The sequence below is a fragment of the Montipora capricornis genome, chromosome 11 (genome assembly GCF_036669925.1).
Source record: "Montipora capricornis isolate CH-2021 chromosome 11, ASM3666992v2, whole genome shotgun sequence".
NCBI lineage: Eukaryota > Metazoa > Cnidaria > Anthozoa > Scleractinia > Acroporidae > Montipora > Montipora capricornis.
Genome location: NC_090893.1, coordinates 19,159,903 through 19,174,902, shown reverse-complemented (window position 1 = coordinate 19,174,902; position 15,000 = coordinate 19,159,903). Strand labels below are relative to the sequence as shown.

Sequence of the window (15,000 nt, the reverse complement as noted above, 5' to 3'; positions counted from 1 at the left end):
TGTAAGGTAAAATCTTGATTGGAATTCTGCTGGGTGAAAACACTTGCCTTGATGGATTACATGAGATAGCAAGTGCATGCGTTAAATTAACGTGGGTTGTGTCTGTATAGCAGCCGCAAAGGTTAATCAAAACTGATTAGTAAATACTGTATCTTCTGAGTTTGGTGTGAGTAATTTATTTAACTGCATCAAATCACTATTACAGAGTTCTTGCCAATGATTGGCGAAGCTTTCGCTTGACATCACACGGAAAAGCATCTGTTTGGAAAAACAGTGGTAAGTCGCTCATCATTACTTAAATTCTTGTAATTTTGTAGATGACTTATGCAATGAAAACAACCTCTAATTACGTATAACTTGTGTTATGTTATGTTATCTCTAAGTTACAGTGAAAAAGATCACTGCATTTGTTCATGTAGAAGACATGTCTTTTCATGCACTCGTGATCCATATATGATTCAAATTTCCCTTTTGGATGAATGAAGAATTTAAAGTTCACTTCATTCTCAAGTGCTCAGGGTTAAGCTAATTGTGGCGAATGTAGATTGGCTTATGAATAGTGTGTGCTGCTACAATAGTGACCCTGTACTGTATTACAATATGAGCATGTAGCTTCCAACATTGGATTTGATCTGAGATAACTCAACTGCATTTTATCCTGTAAATGCGTGCCTTAGGCTGTTTAATTTTGAGGGCTTGTATTGGAAATGGAATCCTTGTTTTTTATTTAATTTTTTTTATATGGTTCTACAGCGTAAACATATTAATTTTCTTTAAATGGATGTCAAAAAAGACAGAGGGTAACCAAGAATCCTGGACAAGGTTGTTTACTACATGTACATGAACCTGGTCCATATCCAAAAAAATTTATGCAGGAATTAAGTCTTAAATTGCCACTGCCACTTCGCCCCCTCCCACCACAATGTTGAGATATACAGTACATGGATTCTTTGCTCATCTTCCTGAACAACATTGTCCTGGGTGGGGTGGGGGAAGGGTACATTGTTGGCCTTCTTTTTAGGTTGTGGTCTAGAAGTTAAAACAACAGGAAAATGTCAAATCTTTTTGTCCAGGAATTAATTTTTTTTTCTTAATGTGTGTTTGGAATGTTTTGCAAGAGTTATAAATCTTCGTAATTTTATGCTCATTAAGGAAACATGCACAATCAGCACAAACAGCTCATACTCGTGGCATAAAAATAACTCCTATGTTACCCTATGAAATCATCGCCCCTAAACACTTGACTACCTTTCCTCTAGATCCAACTTTACTCCCTGCCGCTGTGCAATATTGGTTGAGACCTTCTGATTTTTTTCGGTATATCCTGCCAGTAGGAGCTCGTGCTTTGTCAAGCGGGTTGGTCTTGTGCGCAAAAGTATTTGAAGTGCCCATGACTCCTTGTCATACTGTTCTCTCACCTTTTTGGCAAATGCAACGTGTAAGCTCTTCTCATTGTTAGCAAGCGCCCCTTTTCTTCCGGGCCTAGTACCCTTTGCTTTTCACGGTTCGAACTGACACATTACTTTCACAGATGTTTGCCTCATTCATTAGTCGCTTGGCGGTATCTTCCTCAGTGTGAGTAGAGTCCTTTTAAGGAGTCTCTCTTCTCTGGATGACAACTTTCTTGGCCTTCCTCATCTTTCGTGGATGACATTTGTGTGAGTTCGCGAATGTGTTTAATGACTGTTAAATTATTTTAACACTCGCGTTACTGCAGATCAGTCGGCTTTTGCCTTTTTTCCATCTCCAAAAATCTGATGAGTGCTCGTTCTTCCGCCGATGTTTTCCTATTGTACACCATACTTGCTTTTTTCACTGAACTGTGTGACTAATCACACTTAACCTTCATGTCTGAGTGAAAAAAGGAAAAAACTCTCCTATGCGTGACTATTGTGACCAGGTTGTATTCATGTCATTTTTAAAGACCGAAAATAACATTTGTTATTTATTTCTACCGAAATCTAGAAATGTAATCTTTTTCCTATCTTGCGGCAAACAAAAGTTACAGCAAGATTTTCCCAGCTATCACAGTCTTTCTGGGCTATTCACGGAAACTACTTAACAATAAATGACAAGGTCTGATATTAACCAGATGGCTTTTTGCAACTCACACAATCTTCGACAAAAACCTTGAAACACTTTGAACATTCTTGCACCGTATTCGTCCCCCTCCCTTTTTTCAATGTTGTTGCAGCCAGTCAAACAGTAAAATGTCATCTCAACACTGTCTAGGGGAAGGGGGTGTTTCAAGGATTTTTGGCGAGGATTGTAGTATGTTATAAATATAACAGAAAAATTTAAAACAATGTTCTCAAGAGTGACAGAAATCGGTAGACTTCTCTCCAAAGTCCCTGATTTGTCTGTTAGACTTCTCTAGCCACTCTTGTCCAGCTTGCTATAATACTCCTGCGTGTAATGACTGCCTAGCTCCTATTCTACTACATTGTAATTTCTACACACTTGATTGACTTGCTAATGGTGCACTCCTGGTCAGGTTCACTTAATGGTGTCTCGGGTATTGCTGGGGTTGATTCACCCATAGCTTGCCTTGGTGTTACTGGCCAATTGAGGTTCTTGATCATGTTTCTGTTAAGTTTGAATTGTTTCTTTCAGATTATTGAAAGTGGAGTGCCTGTGAACTACAATCAGCGACAAAATTAGTTGACACAATATTGTGTTTAAACAGTTCTTTTTAAGTGTAAAATAACACTATAATTTGAATCCTGCTCTAATTTATTGATAAGACCCCCCTCCCCCAATCAATGTTGCCTATTTGCACCCAAATATTCCGGGAATCACGCTACAACATTGTTTGGGAGGACTAAGAAGACTAAAAGAAGACTAAAAGATAGAAGAAATGCGGCATACGGGGTAGGAATGGTCAATGTGTCAACAATTTTGACGCCGATTGTCAGTGAGTTGGTTGTCACTGTATTGCCATATGGTCACTTTGTTTATTGGTATAGGAGGCATATACATGTATCTTTTGTGTTTAATATGGTGTTTCGAAAAAAAAAAAAACAAGGTTTAATTCTCTGATCTGCTGCGAATCGAACATGGCCAGCAATAAACTGGATTTTGGCAGGGTTTCGGTATGACATAATTTTAAGCTATTTCAGTGCTTTCTGTGAGTCAAGTCGAAAATACACATAATTTGGTAGATCAAAAAGTGTGATTTCCATCCTTTCGCTGTTTACAGTACGCTAGAAATATATAAAACCGATTTCAGTATAATTTGCCTTAAACAAGTACATTTCGGTCGACATGTGACATCTGAAACACACGCAACATGTATGAAATTAGCTGTTGTTTGTGAATGAGAAACAGACATTATCTCTCCTTTAACTGTGATCCAATTCCATTAAAATAGGGAATCTCTAAAAGGGGGAATTACTAAAATGTAGACTCTCTAAAATGGGGAATCTCTAAAAGAGGGAATCTCTGAAAGGGGGAATCTCTAAACAGGGTTCCAGTTAATTTTTCCAAGTGGGGGTCATTTATACCATTTGACAGGTCACCCAGACATTTTGTTGTAATATTTAACTGATTATATTTACATTTCATCTGTCGGGTCAGGAAGCCTTCTTTGTCGGGTTATTGACCCGGGTTCCGACTCTTATCTGGAGCACTGCTAAAATGGGGGAATCTCTAAAAGGTGGAATCTCTAAAAGGGGAAATTACTAAAATGGGGAATCTCTAAAAGGGGGAATTACTAAAACTGGGATACTCTAAAAGGGGAAATCTCTAAAAAGGGGTATCTCTTAGCATCTTTTTAACTCCTAAGAAAGTGTGACAGTCATCAATCACTGGGCAGGAAATGGCTTTCAGATAGCGCTGCATCAAAACAGCAGCTGGCAACTTCTTACTGCGATCGCAAGTCTCTTATACAGTATATTTATTTAATATATGTATCCATAAATGCATCAGTGAAGGTTGTTAACACGCCTTAGACCTGGCAATCGGCTCACTTGGCGTTCTTTCTCCACCGCTACCCTTATAATGAAAGAGGGGGCTCCACAGAGGACAAAGTGTTCGTAAGCCAACATCAGTGGCAATTTCGCTTCAACTTGAAAGAAATTCAGTGTCAACAAAACAACATAATTATTTGTTACGTCACTGAAGGATGTAGCATCCCTTTATGTTTCAAGGGATTCGTATCGGCCTTCACAAGCTAGCAGATCAGCCTTGAAAATTAGCAATGTATAATGCTTTGCAATGAACACCGCTCCCCTTTTTGCTGTGTTAAACGTAGTCGATTTTTATAGCCACCATCCGCAGGCATCTTATGAGGAAGGGCAACAAATAATTTAATTGCCTGTCAGCAAATAGAAATGGTGGTAAAACGTGATGGTATTTACTTTTCTCGGACGCATACAAAAAAAGCCATTCATGCAACAGTAGTGTACAACTAAATTCAATAGTAATGAGAATATGCAGAATCCAAAGCATGCTTGTTTTTAAAATATTGTTGGCTTTTCGAGTCATTTTCTTAATTTTAATTCCTAGTACTCAAGTTGATGGATACCTCACCATTCACTCACACACAAACACTATTATCAAACCAGTAAATGAAGTGAGAGATCTTGGCATCACTCTAGACTCTACCCTCACTCTTCACAGCCACATCAATAATATATGTTGCTCTGGCTCATTATCTTTACATGAACTCAGCAAAATCAGGAAATTTTTATCTCAGAAAGACACCAAAAGGGTCATTCATGCCTTTATTTCCTCTAAACTGGACTATTGCAATGCTTTGTTTTACTGCCTGCCCTCTTCTGAAATACAGAAACTTCAAAGACTACAAAAATGTGGCCGCCCGACTTATTACGCGAACAAAAAAATCTGATCATATCACTCCAGTCCTTATCAATCTTCACTGGCTCCCTATAGAACATCGTGTTATCTTCAAGCTTCTTCTCTATACCTATAAAGCACTTTATGGTCTGGCCCCTGATTACTTGGCAACTCTGTTAACTTTCTATAAACCTGTCCGCACCCTCTGTTCCTCAAGGTCCATCAATCTGTCTGTTCCAAGATCTAGAACCTCCACCTATGGCGACAGATCCTTTGCGTGTGTATCCCCTAGGCTTTGCAACAAACTTCCTGATTTCATAAGATACTTCAAGACCTTACATTCCTTTAAAACTAGGCTTAGGACACACCTTTTTAAAATTGCTTTTAACCTATAGTAATTTTTTAATCCTATTCTTGTAATTAGTTTAAATCTTATGTAAAAGCATTGAGACTGTATGTATAATGCGTTTCTAAAATACGGTATGTTTCGTCCGCAGTTTTACGACAGAAACAGTAATTCGTTGATATTTTAATAGCAGGAATTTCTGTGTGAATTGTACCAGTGGTCAACAATTGCACTGTTAAAATGGATGCTTGTCATTAAAATCAACCGATCAGGCCTCTCTTAATTTTCACGGTCTCGGAGATTCCCCTTTTTAGATCTCCAGATTCCCCCTTTTAGAGATTCCTCCTTTTAGAGATTCACCTTTTAGAGATTCCCCATTTTAGAGACTCCCCCTTTTTAGAGATTCCCTCTTTCAGTAATTCCCCTTTTTAGAGAATTCCCCCTTTTTGAGATTCACATTTTAGTCATTCCCTGTTTTAGAGATTCCCTATTTGTCAATGAGTAATTCCCCCTTTTAGAGATTCCCTATTTGAGTAATTCCCCCTTTTAGAGATTCCCTATTTTGGAGATTCCCTATTTTATTAATTCCCCCTTTTAGAGATTCTGTATTTTAGTTATTTCCCCTTTTAGAGATTCCCCATTTGACTAAATCCCCCTTTTAGAGATTCCCCATTTTAGAGATTCCCTCTTTTAGAGATTGCCCCTTTTAGAGATTCCCTATTTTAGAAATTCCCCCTTTCAGAGATTCCCTATTTTAGAGATTCCCTATTTTAGTGATTCCCCCTTTCAGAGATTCCCTGTTTTAAAGATTCCCTCTTTTCGAGATTCCCCATTTTAGTTCCTCCTTTAAGAGATTCCCTACTTTAGTACTACTTTAGAGATTCCGCATTTTAGAGATTCCCCATTTTAGTAATTCCCCCTTTTAGTAATTCCCCCTTTTAGCGATTCCCCGTTTCCCATTCCCCGTTCCCCGTTCCCATTGCCGCATTCCCCATTCCTTGTTTTACAAATAGCCGTTGGTATTCCTTTTACCGGGTATGTTTATTTTGTAAAGTCAGTTGTGAGTGACGCAGGCACGCAAACAATCTTCCTGTATTGCTTACACTTAATTTATTTACGGCCGGATTCATTATTCAGACAAGAAACATTGCAAAGTGATTTAAGAATTAAGCGAGACTTAATGTAAGGTAAAATCTTGATTGGAATTCTGCTGAGTTAAAACACTTGCCTTGATGGATTACATGAGATAGAAAGTGCATGCATTAACGTGGGTTGTGTCTGTATAGCAGCCACAAAGGTTAATCAAAACTGATTAGTAAATACTGTATCTTCTGAATTTGGTGCGAATAATTTATTGAACTGCATCAAATCACTATTATAGAGTTCTTGCCAATGATTGGCGAAGCTGTCGCTTGACATCACACGAAAAAGCATCTGTTTGGAAAAACAGTGGTAAGTCGCTCATCATCGCTCATTAGAGATTCCTCCTTTTAGAGATTCACCTTTTAGAGATTCCCCATTTTAGAGACTCCCCCTTTTTAGAGATTCCCTCTTTCAGTAATTCCCCTTTTTAGAGAATTCCCCCTTTTTGAGATTCACATTTTAGTAATTCCCTGTTTTAGAGATTCCCTATTTGTCAATGAGTAATTCCCCCTTTTAGAGATTCCCTATTAATTTGAGTAATTCCCCCTTTTAGAGATTCCCTATTTTGGAGATTCCCTATTTTATTAATTCCCCCTTTTAGAGATTCTGTATTTTAGTTATTTCCCCTTTTAGAGATTCCCCATTTGACTAAATCCCCCTTTTAGAGATTCCCCATTTTAGAGATTCCCTCTTTTAGAGATTGCCCCTTTTAGAGATTCCCTATTTTAGTAATTCCCCCTTTCAGAGATTCCCTATTTTAGAGATTCCCTATTTTAGTGATTCCCCCTTTCAGAGATTCCCTGTTTTAAAGATTCCCTCTTTTCGAGATTCCCCATTTTAGTTCCTCCTTTAAGAGATTCCCTACTTTAGTAATTCCCCCTAGATTCCCCATTTTAGAACTTCCCCCTTTTTAGAGATTCCCATTTTAGAGATTCCCCCTTTTAGCGATTCCCCGTTTCCCATTCCCCGTTCCCCGTTCCCATTGCCGCATTCCCCATTCCTTGTTTTACAAATAGCCGTTGGTATTCCTTTTACCGGGTATGTTTATTTTGTAAAATCAGTTGTGAGTGACGCAGGCACGCAAACAATCTTCCTGTATTGCTTACACTTAATTTATTTACGGCCGGATTCATTATTCAGACAAGAAACATTGCAAAGTGATTTAAGAATTAAGCGAGACTTAATGTAAGGTAAAATCTTGATTGGAATTCTGCTGAGTTAAAACACTTGCCTTGATGGATTACATGAGATAGCAAGTGCATGCGTTAACGTGGGTTGTGTCTGTATAGCAGCCACAAAGGTTAATCAAAACTGATTAGTAAATACTGTATCTTCTGAGTTCGGTGCAAGTTATTTATTAAACTGCATCAAATCACTATTACAGAGTTCTTGGCAACGATTGGCGAAGCTTTCGCTTGACACGAAAAAGCATCTGTTTGGAAAAACAGTGGTAAGTCGCTCATCATAACTTAAATTCTTGTAATTTTGTAGATGACTCGTGCAATGAAAACAAGCTCTAATTACGTATAACTTGTGTTGTGTTATGTTATCTCTAAGTTACGGTGAAAAAGATCACTGCCATTGTTCATGAAGAAGACACGTCTTTCCATGCACTCGTGATCCATATATGATTCAAATTTCCCTTTTAGATGAACGAAGAATTCAAAGTTCACTTCACTCTCAAGTGCTCAGGGTTAAGCTAATTGTGGCGAATGTAGATTGGCTTATGAATAGTGTGTGCTGCTATAATAGTGACCCGGTATTGTATTACAATATGAGCATGTAGCTTCCAACATTGGATTTGATGTGAGATAACTCAACTGCATTTTATCCTGTAAATGCGTGCCTTTAGCTGTTTAATTTTGAGGGCTTGTATTGGAAATGGAATCCTTGTTTTTTTAAATATTTTTTTTATGCTTCTACAGCGTACACAAGCTACAACAAGTTGCAAGAATAGTATCGGTGTTGCTAGCGAGACAAAAAATGTGTTGAAAACTTAAACAGTCAACATTGAAAGGGGGAGAGGGGAGTGGGAAAGGGTATTGGAAGCTGGAAAAGGTTTTTTTTTAATGAAAGTGTCTCAACAATTTTGCAACTTGTTGTAGCAACTGCATAACTTATGTCGGTATTCCTTTCACTGGGTATACCACAGTCAATCATTTGTGAGTGATGCTAGTAATTCATGCTAGCCCACCTTTGTACTGGGTAAGTACATGCCCAAGGAAACAGGTGTTATGTCCAAGCTTCAAACTTCGTCCATGTAAAGGCTGAACCTTTTTTCTCAAAATTCAAATAACAAATGGAGGGTGCGCCTTATCTACGTAAACACCTGAGAGGTTAAATTTCTCAAGATGTCACTGAATAAATATACAACAAACTGAAAGGATGTTGTTGCTGATCATTGCCTTTTTCATGAGTGGTGGCTCCTGAAGGAGCCGCTCATGGCGTTCATTTGCGATTCTTGTTCTCCAGAATTCTTTCAAGCGATTCATTCTCTTTACTCGAACAAGTGAACATCAACCTACTTGAAATCTGACAGATACCTTTCCGCCACGTGCGAGAAAATACCAAGATATTCGTGAGTAGTCGCGAGCCAAATGTCTGACCGATTCATTGTGACGCCCAGACTCATGTTGATGCCAAAACAATAGAGAAATGTACAATGAAAGGTTACGTTTATACAAACGTTGGCCGTGTAGCACTTATATTTTAAACAGAATTAACTGAAGAGAGTGTAGTGTAACGTGAAGTGCTAGATTTCTATCCCATATGAACCATGTGAGCGTTAGCCCTACTAATAGAACTGGGCCCACACAAGGAGCTCGAGTTTTGCCTAGTAATAGTTTGCATATTAATAGAGTCAAATTTTCGCTATTGTTCTTTCCATCAACATGGCCGCCGTGACGTCAGATGCAATCAAAAGGTAAAGACTTGTTTCCATATCTCAAAGTGCACTTGGACGACTTGAGTATTCGAGAGCCTTTCGAAGTGATATAAAAACTGATATTGAAAAAAATCGCATTCAGAAAGCATCTTTAAGTTTTATTATAATAAACTCACGCGATAAAGGTATGACAAGACGGTAAAATTCGCCATATAAAGACTTAACTGATATGAAAGCTCATAACAACCACCGTGTCAGTGTTTTGAAAGCATAATTGTTTGTCCTTGTTTGTTTACTAGTAGAGTTTCATAGGAACTTCAAAATTTGTTGTCTTATATATATATATTTTTTCAAAATTCAAGCTTCCAAACTGGGGGTCCTGCTTATACTTGGACTTTTAGGTATTAGCACACAAAAAAAAATAATAAGCTGGGCCTTAATACTATGCATGTGACGTTTTATCGGTGTCTTGACAGGCTGTTAAGCTCATTAATTATTAATGAGTTGTTAAAGTTAAAGTCAGCAGTAGACTTGCAACCATTGTGGCGTGAGTACGATGCTGTAGCAAGAATCCCCTTTCAGGAAGGGGTTCCTTTCCACTAACTGAAAAAATAATCTCTAGTAAAGTGGGCAACTGGGGGGAATATTCTGTGTGTGGATGGTGAGTTGCGGTAAAGCCTTAAGAAACTGCTGTGGAGGCAGAAAGGGGTAGTTCGAGGAAACTAAAGAAATCCCATGATGCAAAACGAAACACTGGTTCCATGAGGCAAACCCAAACAATCCGAAAGTAAAGAAAAGCTGACTGTGATCCATCAGGATCATAAAAATGGCTGAGAATTTTCAGGGATAGAGCGCAACGGAGCAAGGGGGGTTCTAGTCCGGTTGCTAGATCTCTACCCGATCCCCTCGTGCCGATTTAAGAAAGGAAGAAGAGAGAAAAATTATACTAAATCCATGGACACAAAGAGATGCGACCAAATATTTTTTTATCCCTACTACTTGAATAAGTTTGTTGCCTGTTTTTGAATTTCAAGGTTTAATTTCACACAGAGTTTGTTTTATTTATTAACCTTATCTTGAGGTCTCTTTCTCATTTTACAGACTAACCTAAAATATTTTTTCATGAAATTGATTGCTTAATGTGGTAGTATTATTTATTAAATTACCATAACTGAAAACTGCACAAAGATGCCTTTGCATAAGGACCATAACTAAAACAATTTCTTTACCGCTGAGGGCACATAGGGAGCCATTTTCGCCTTCAACCACCCATTTGCCTTTTTTCTCGAGAAGCACAATTCCATTCTGCTTTCAGTATTTCCGGAATTCAGTTTAGGTGAATTGAGGTCCATTGTCTGACTTCAATGTTAAGGGAAGACCATGGTGGCTAAAAGTATATTCTACATTGTCAATTACTTTCTTACTGATGGTTGATGTCATGACCGCATACTCATAATAACGGCTGTAGTAGTCAACAATGACCATATTGGAGTGGTCACGAAGGACCTACGACCAGATCTTGCCAAGGGCATCATTCTGGCAATGCTCCTGGCTTCAATGGCTTTGGCGGATTTGGAGGAGCAACCAGCTGACACTTATAGCAGGATTTGCAGAATTTTGCTGCTGCCTTATCCGATACAAGGCCACCGTACTTTGCTTCTCAGATTTAGATTTGTTCTGACAATGCCTTGCTTGGTAGCACAGTGCGGGTACATCTTTGGACTAGTTGCCCAATCACACACATTTCACCAACAGCTGCTGCATAAGCCTTGCATTCCTCTAATCGACCAGTTTTGATTGCCTTTCTCAGATCTTTCAACTCTTCATCTACTTCAGATGTTCCTCAACTTCTGGTGTGATGATAGCCTCCCACGCAGACGTGATTAGGGCTTCGTCATACGTTCCTCCCCTACTAACATCTGCTGCTGGCCGTTGAACGGAAGAGGTTTTTCCTTTCAGCAGACGTTCGTGGGAGAACGGAAGTTGCGAAGATTAGTTCTACAGAGTTAAAGGTGAAAATCATTCTGCAAATCTAGTAAAAAACACATAGACGTCTTTTTAAATGAAAAATTATGAATAAAACCTTGATGGTGGAAGAGGATGTTCATAAGAATACATAAAGTTACCCAGTTCTTGTAATCTAATATCCGAAAATTTGATAGTTCTAATTCTTTGAAGATTGGGTATGAGTAATTGATTTAGGAACTATTTTGACTGTACTTTTTGCAAAGAAACAAGACTACAAAGATTGGATTTGTAAATGCACAATAATACAATAATGACTATTAGGATAAACTAAACAGTAGAACAGAGTTCTCAAACAAAATTTAGAAAAACAACTATACCTGAAATTAAATGCTATAGATTCAGAGATTTTGTTAGCCAATTGAGAAATACAGAGTTTCCCAAGAAAGATGTTAGTCAAGCACATCCCCAAGAAAGACCGTTCTACGATCTGTTCAATTCTTTAATAATTTTAGCAGATTTGCATTGAAAGATGACGTCTTTTTCTCTCGAGGCTTAAATAGAATAAAGAATTAGTTTTCCGCAAGTTTAGTGTAAGTTTCTTTTCCTTGAACTAGGTAACCAAATAATTAGACGTAAGAGACTAGCATCGTCATATCAGCAGTTGCAAATAAAATCAGGTCTGGTATTTTGAATACATCACTGAAGTCATGAACATAGGTTAAGAAAAATAAGGGAACGAGAATGGATCCTTCCGGAGCACGGGTGCATATATCAATGGACGTTAAACCAAACAAATTTCGCCGACGTAATGGACACCTTAGTATTCACGTTTATGAAGCAGAATTTTTTCTATCCACCGTAACAAAGGCCTTAGAATATAAATGGCATGTTCACAGCCATCAAGGGCAAGATGATTTCTTGTACATGTCAGTCGGTAGTAAAGAGGTAGTAATACGCAATGTAGTGAAAACATAAACTTGGTGTAATGTATACTGTGATGATGTGGTGTAATTAATTTAAGTTGGTTACAACACGGTTATAGATAATTACTTCCTAGACCAACGTTTAAAATCCAGGGAACATTAGAGCAGTCTGTATGTCATAAAAAGTGATTGACAATCAGCTTTAAACAGTGGTATCACGCGAGCTATTTTGATTTGATCAGGACAATATGATGACAAAAAGACAACAGTATTGCTTTGGCTGAGTTACGTCTGATATGGGACAAATTTATGCCATTTAAATACGTCTATTTTGTGCGGTCAATTCTGTCTTTAAAAATTCAGTTTAAATCAGACAAAGGGCAGTTTAATTCAGACAGAGAAGTAAAGAGTTTCAGGTCAACAGCAGAAAATTGTCTTTGTTAGACAGGCGGTCTCTTTAGTGTTGGTTTGGCTACGTACCTGCAGCATTTGTGGTCAGTGCATTGAATTTCTCATGCTTTCTTTCAAGGAGCGCCCTCGCTTTCAAAGACGACCTTCCTTGTTCTCAAGAGTTCTTGCAATCAAGAATGGCAGACAAAAAGATGAACGTTTTCGAGGAGCATATACAAGAGCTTAGCGTTGCCAGAAAAGAGGGAAACAGAAAAGGGGAGGGTATTGCATATTTCAATCTGGGCAAATATTATTATGGCTTCGCTTATTTTGAACAGGCTAAGAGGGATTACAGGGAAGCATTAAGGATTTTTAAGGAAATAGGTCTCATTGCTGGAGAGGTAAAAGCCTGTGGCAATCTCGGCATCGCTTATTACAGTCTGGGCAATTTTAAAAAGGCCAGAAAGTACCTCAAGCAACATCTTAGCATTGCAAAAAAAGTAGGGGATCGGGACCAGGAGGGCAGTGCAAATGGAATTCTCGGCTGTACTTATGAAAGTGAGGGCAATTTTAAGCGAGCCATAGAGTATCACGAAAAAGGTCTTAGCATTGCAAAAGAAGTAGGGGATAGGACCGGGGAAGGCTTGGCCAATCGTATCCTCGGCAACGCTTATGGCAGTCTGGGTAATTTTAAGCGAGCCATAGAGTATCATGAACAACATCTTAGCATTGCAAAAGAAGTAGGGGATAGGGCCGGCGAGGGCAGTGCCAATGGTAATCTTGGCAACGCCTATCACAGTCTGGGCAATTTTAAGCGAGCCATACAGTATCATGAACAACATCTTAGCATTGCAAAGGAAGTAGGGGATAGGGCCGGCGAGGGCAGTGCCAATGGTAATTTTGGCAACGCCTATCACAGTCTGGGCAATATTAAGCGAGCCATAGAGTATCATGAACAACATCTTAGAATTGCAAAGGAAGTAGAAGATAGGGCCGGGGAGGGCAATGCCAATGGTAATCTCGGCAACGCTTATCTCAGTCTGGGCAATTTCAAGCGAGCCATAGAGTATTACGAACAACATCTTAGCGTTGCAATGGAAGTAGGGAATAGGGCTGGGGAGGGCAAGGCCAGTGGTAATCTCGGCAACGCTTATCTCAGGTTGGGCAGTTTTAAGCGAGCCAAAGAGTATCACAAACGACATCTTAGCATTGCAAAGGAAGTAGGAGATAAAGCCGGGGAGGGCAAGGCCAATGGTAATCTCGGCAACGCTTATCTCAGTCTGGGCAATTTTAAGCGAGCCATAGAGTATTTCGAACAACATCTTAGCATTGCAATGGAAGTAGGGGACAAGGCCGCGGAGGGAGGAGCCAAAGGTAATCTCGGCAACGCTTATTTCAGGCTGGGCAGTTTTAAGCTAGCCATAGAATATTACGAACAATTTCTTAGCATTGCAATAGAAGTAGGGGATAGGGCCGGGGAGGGCAAGGCCAATGGTAATCTCGGCAACGCTTATCACAGTCTGTGCAATTTTAAGCGAGCCATAGAGTATGACGAACAACATCTTAGCATTGCAATGGAAGTAGGGGATAGGGCCGGAGAGGGCAATGCCAATGGTAATCTCGGCAATGCTTATTTCAGTATGGGCAATTTTAAGCGAGCCATAGAGTATTACGAACAACATCTTAGGGTTGCAATGGAAGTAGGGGATAGGGCCGGGGAGGGAGGAGCCAATGGTAATCTCGGCAACGCTTATTTCAGGCTTGGCAGTTTTAAGCGAGCGATAGAGTATCACGAACAACGTCTTAGCATTGCAAAGGAAGTAGGGGATAGGGCCGGGGAGGGCACTGCCAATGGTAATCTCGGCAACGCTTATCACAGTCTGGGCAATTTTAAGCGAGCCATAGAGTATCACGAACAACATCTTAGCATTGCAATGGAAGTAGGGGATAGGGCGGGGGAGGGCAATGCCAATGGTAATCTCGGATACGCTTATCTCAGTCTGGGCAATGTTAAGCGAGCCATAGAGTATTGCGAACAACGTCTTAGCATTGCAAAAGAAGTAGGGAATAGGGCCGGGGAGGGAAGGGCCAATGGTTATCTCGGCAACGCTTATCTCAGTCTGGGCAATTTTAAGCGAGCCTTAGAGTATCACGAACAACATCTCAGCATTGCAAAAGACATAGGGGATAGGCACCTGGAGGGATTGGCCATTGGCAATCTCGCCATCGCTTATGACAGAATGGGTGAGCTTGAAAATGCTCTTCTCCTTTTCGAACATTATCTTACTATTTGCAAGGAAACGGAGGATCCAGTAGGACAGGGAATCGGTTGCTATTGGCTTGGTCATGTTCATGAATATTTAGGCTCGTTGTGCAAAGCCCTTAATTTTTATCGTCTAAGCATAAAACATTTGGATGAAACAAGGCGTGTTCTTCAATCAGAAGATGCATGGAAAATAAGTTTTCGTGACACAAAACAGTTTGCGTACACAGCTCTGTGGAGAGCACTTTTAAAGAATGGAAAGGTTGATGAGGCTTTGTTTGCTGCT

At 39.4% G+C, this 15,000-nt stretch overlaps 2 protein-coding genes across 7 annotated transcripts in view; both read left to right on the top strand.

Moving 5' to 3' along the window:
- LOC138024398 (uncharacterized) overlaps positions 1-15,000 on the top strand; it is a 532,828-nt gene that overhangs the window by 190,442 nt on the left and 327,386 nt on the right. The window lies entirely within an intron of this gene.
- LOC138024369 (tetratricopeptide repeat protein 28-like) overlaps positions 1-15,000 on the top strand; it is a 21,369-nt gene that overhangs the window by 4,543 nt on the left and 1,826 nt on the right. For 2 of the 6 annotated variants that reach the window (XM_068871550.1, XM_068871548.1), the window contains exons 2-6: positions 206-276; positions 6,525-6,595; positions 7,671-7,736; positions 7,936-11,182; positions 12,591-15,000. The exon at positions 12,591-15,000 is cut by the window's right edge and continues 1,234 nt beyond it. In XM_068871550.1, the coding sequence (XP_068727651.1) occupies positions 12,649-15,000 (2,352 nt within the window). In that variant the 5' untranslated portion in view covers positions 206-276; positions 6,525-6,595; positions 7,671-7,736; positions 7,936-11,182; positions 12,591-12,648. The other 4 variants (XM_068871551.1, XM_068871549.1, XM_068871553.1 and 1 more) reach the window with 4 other exon arrangements.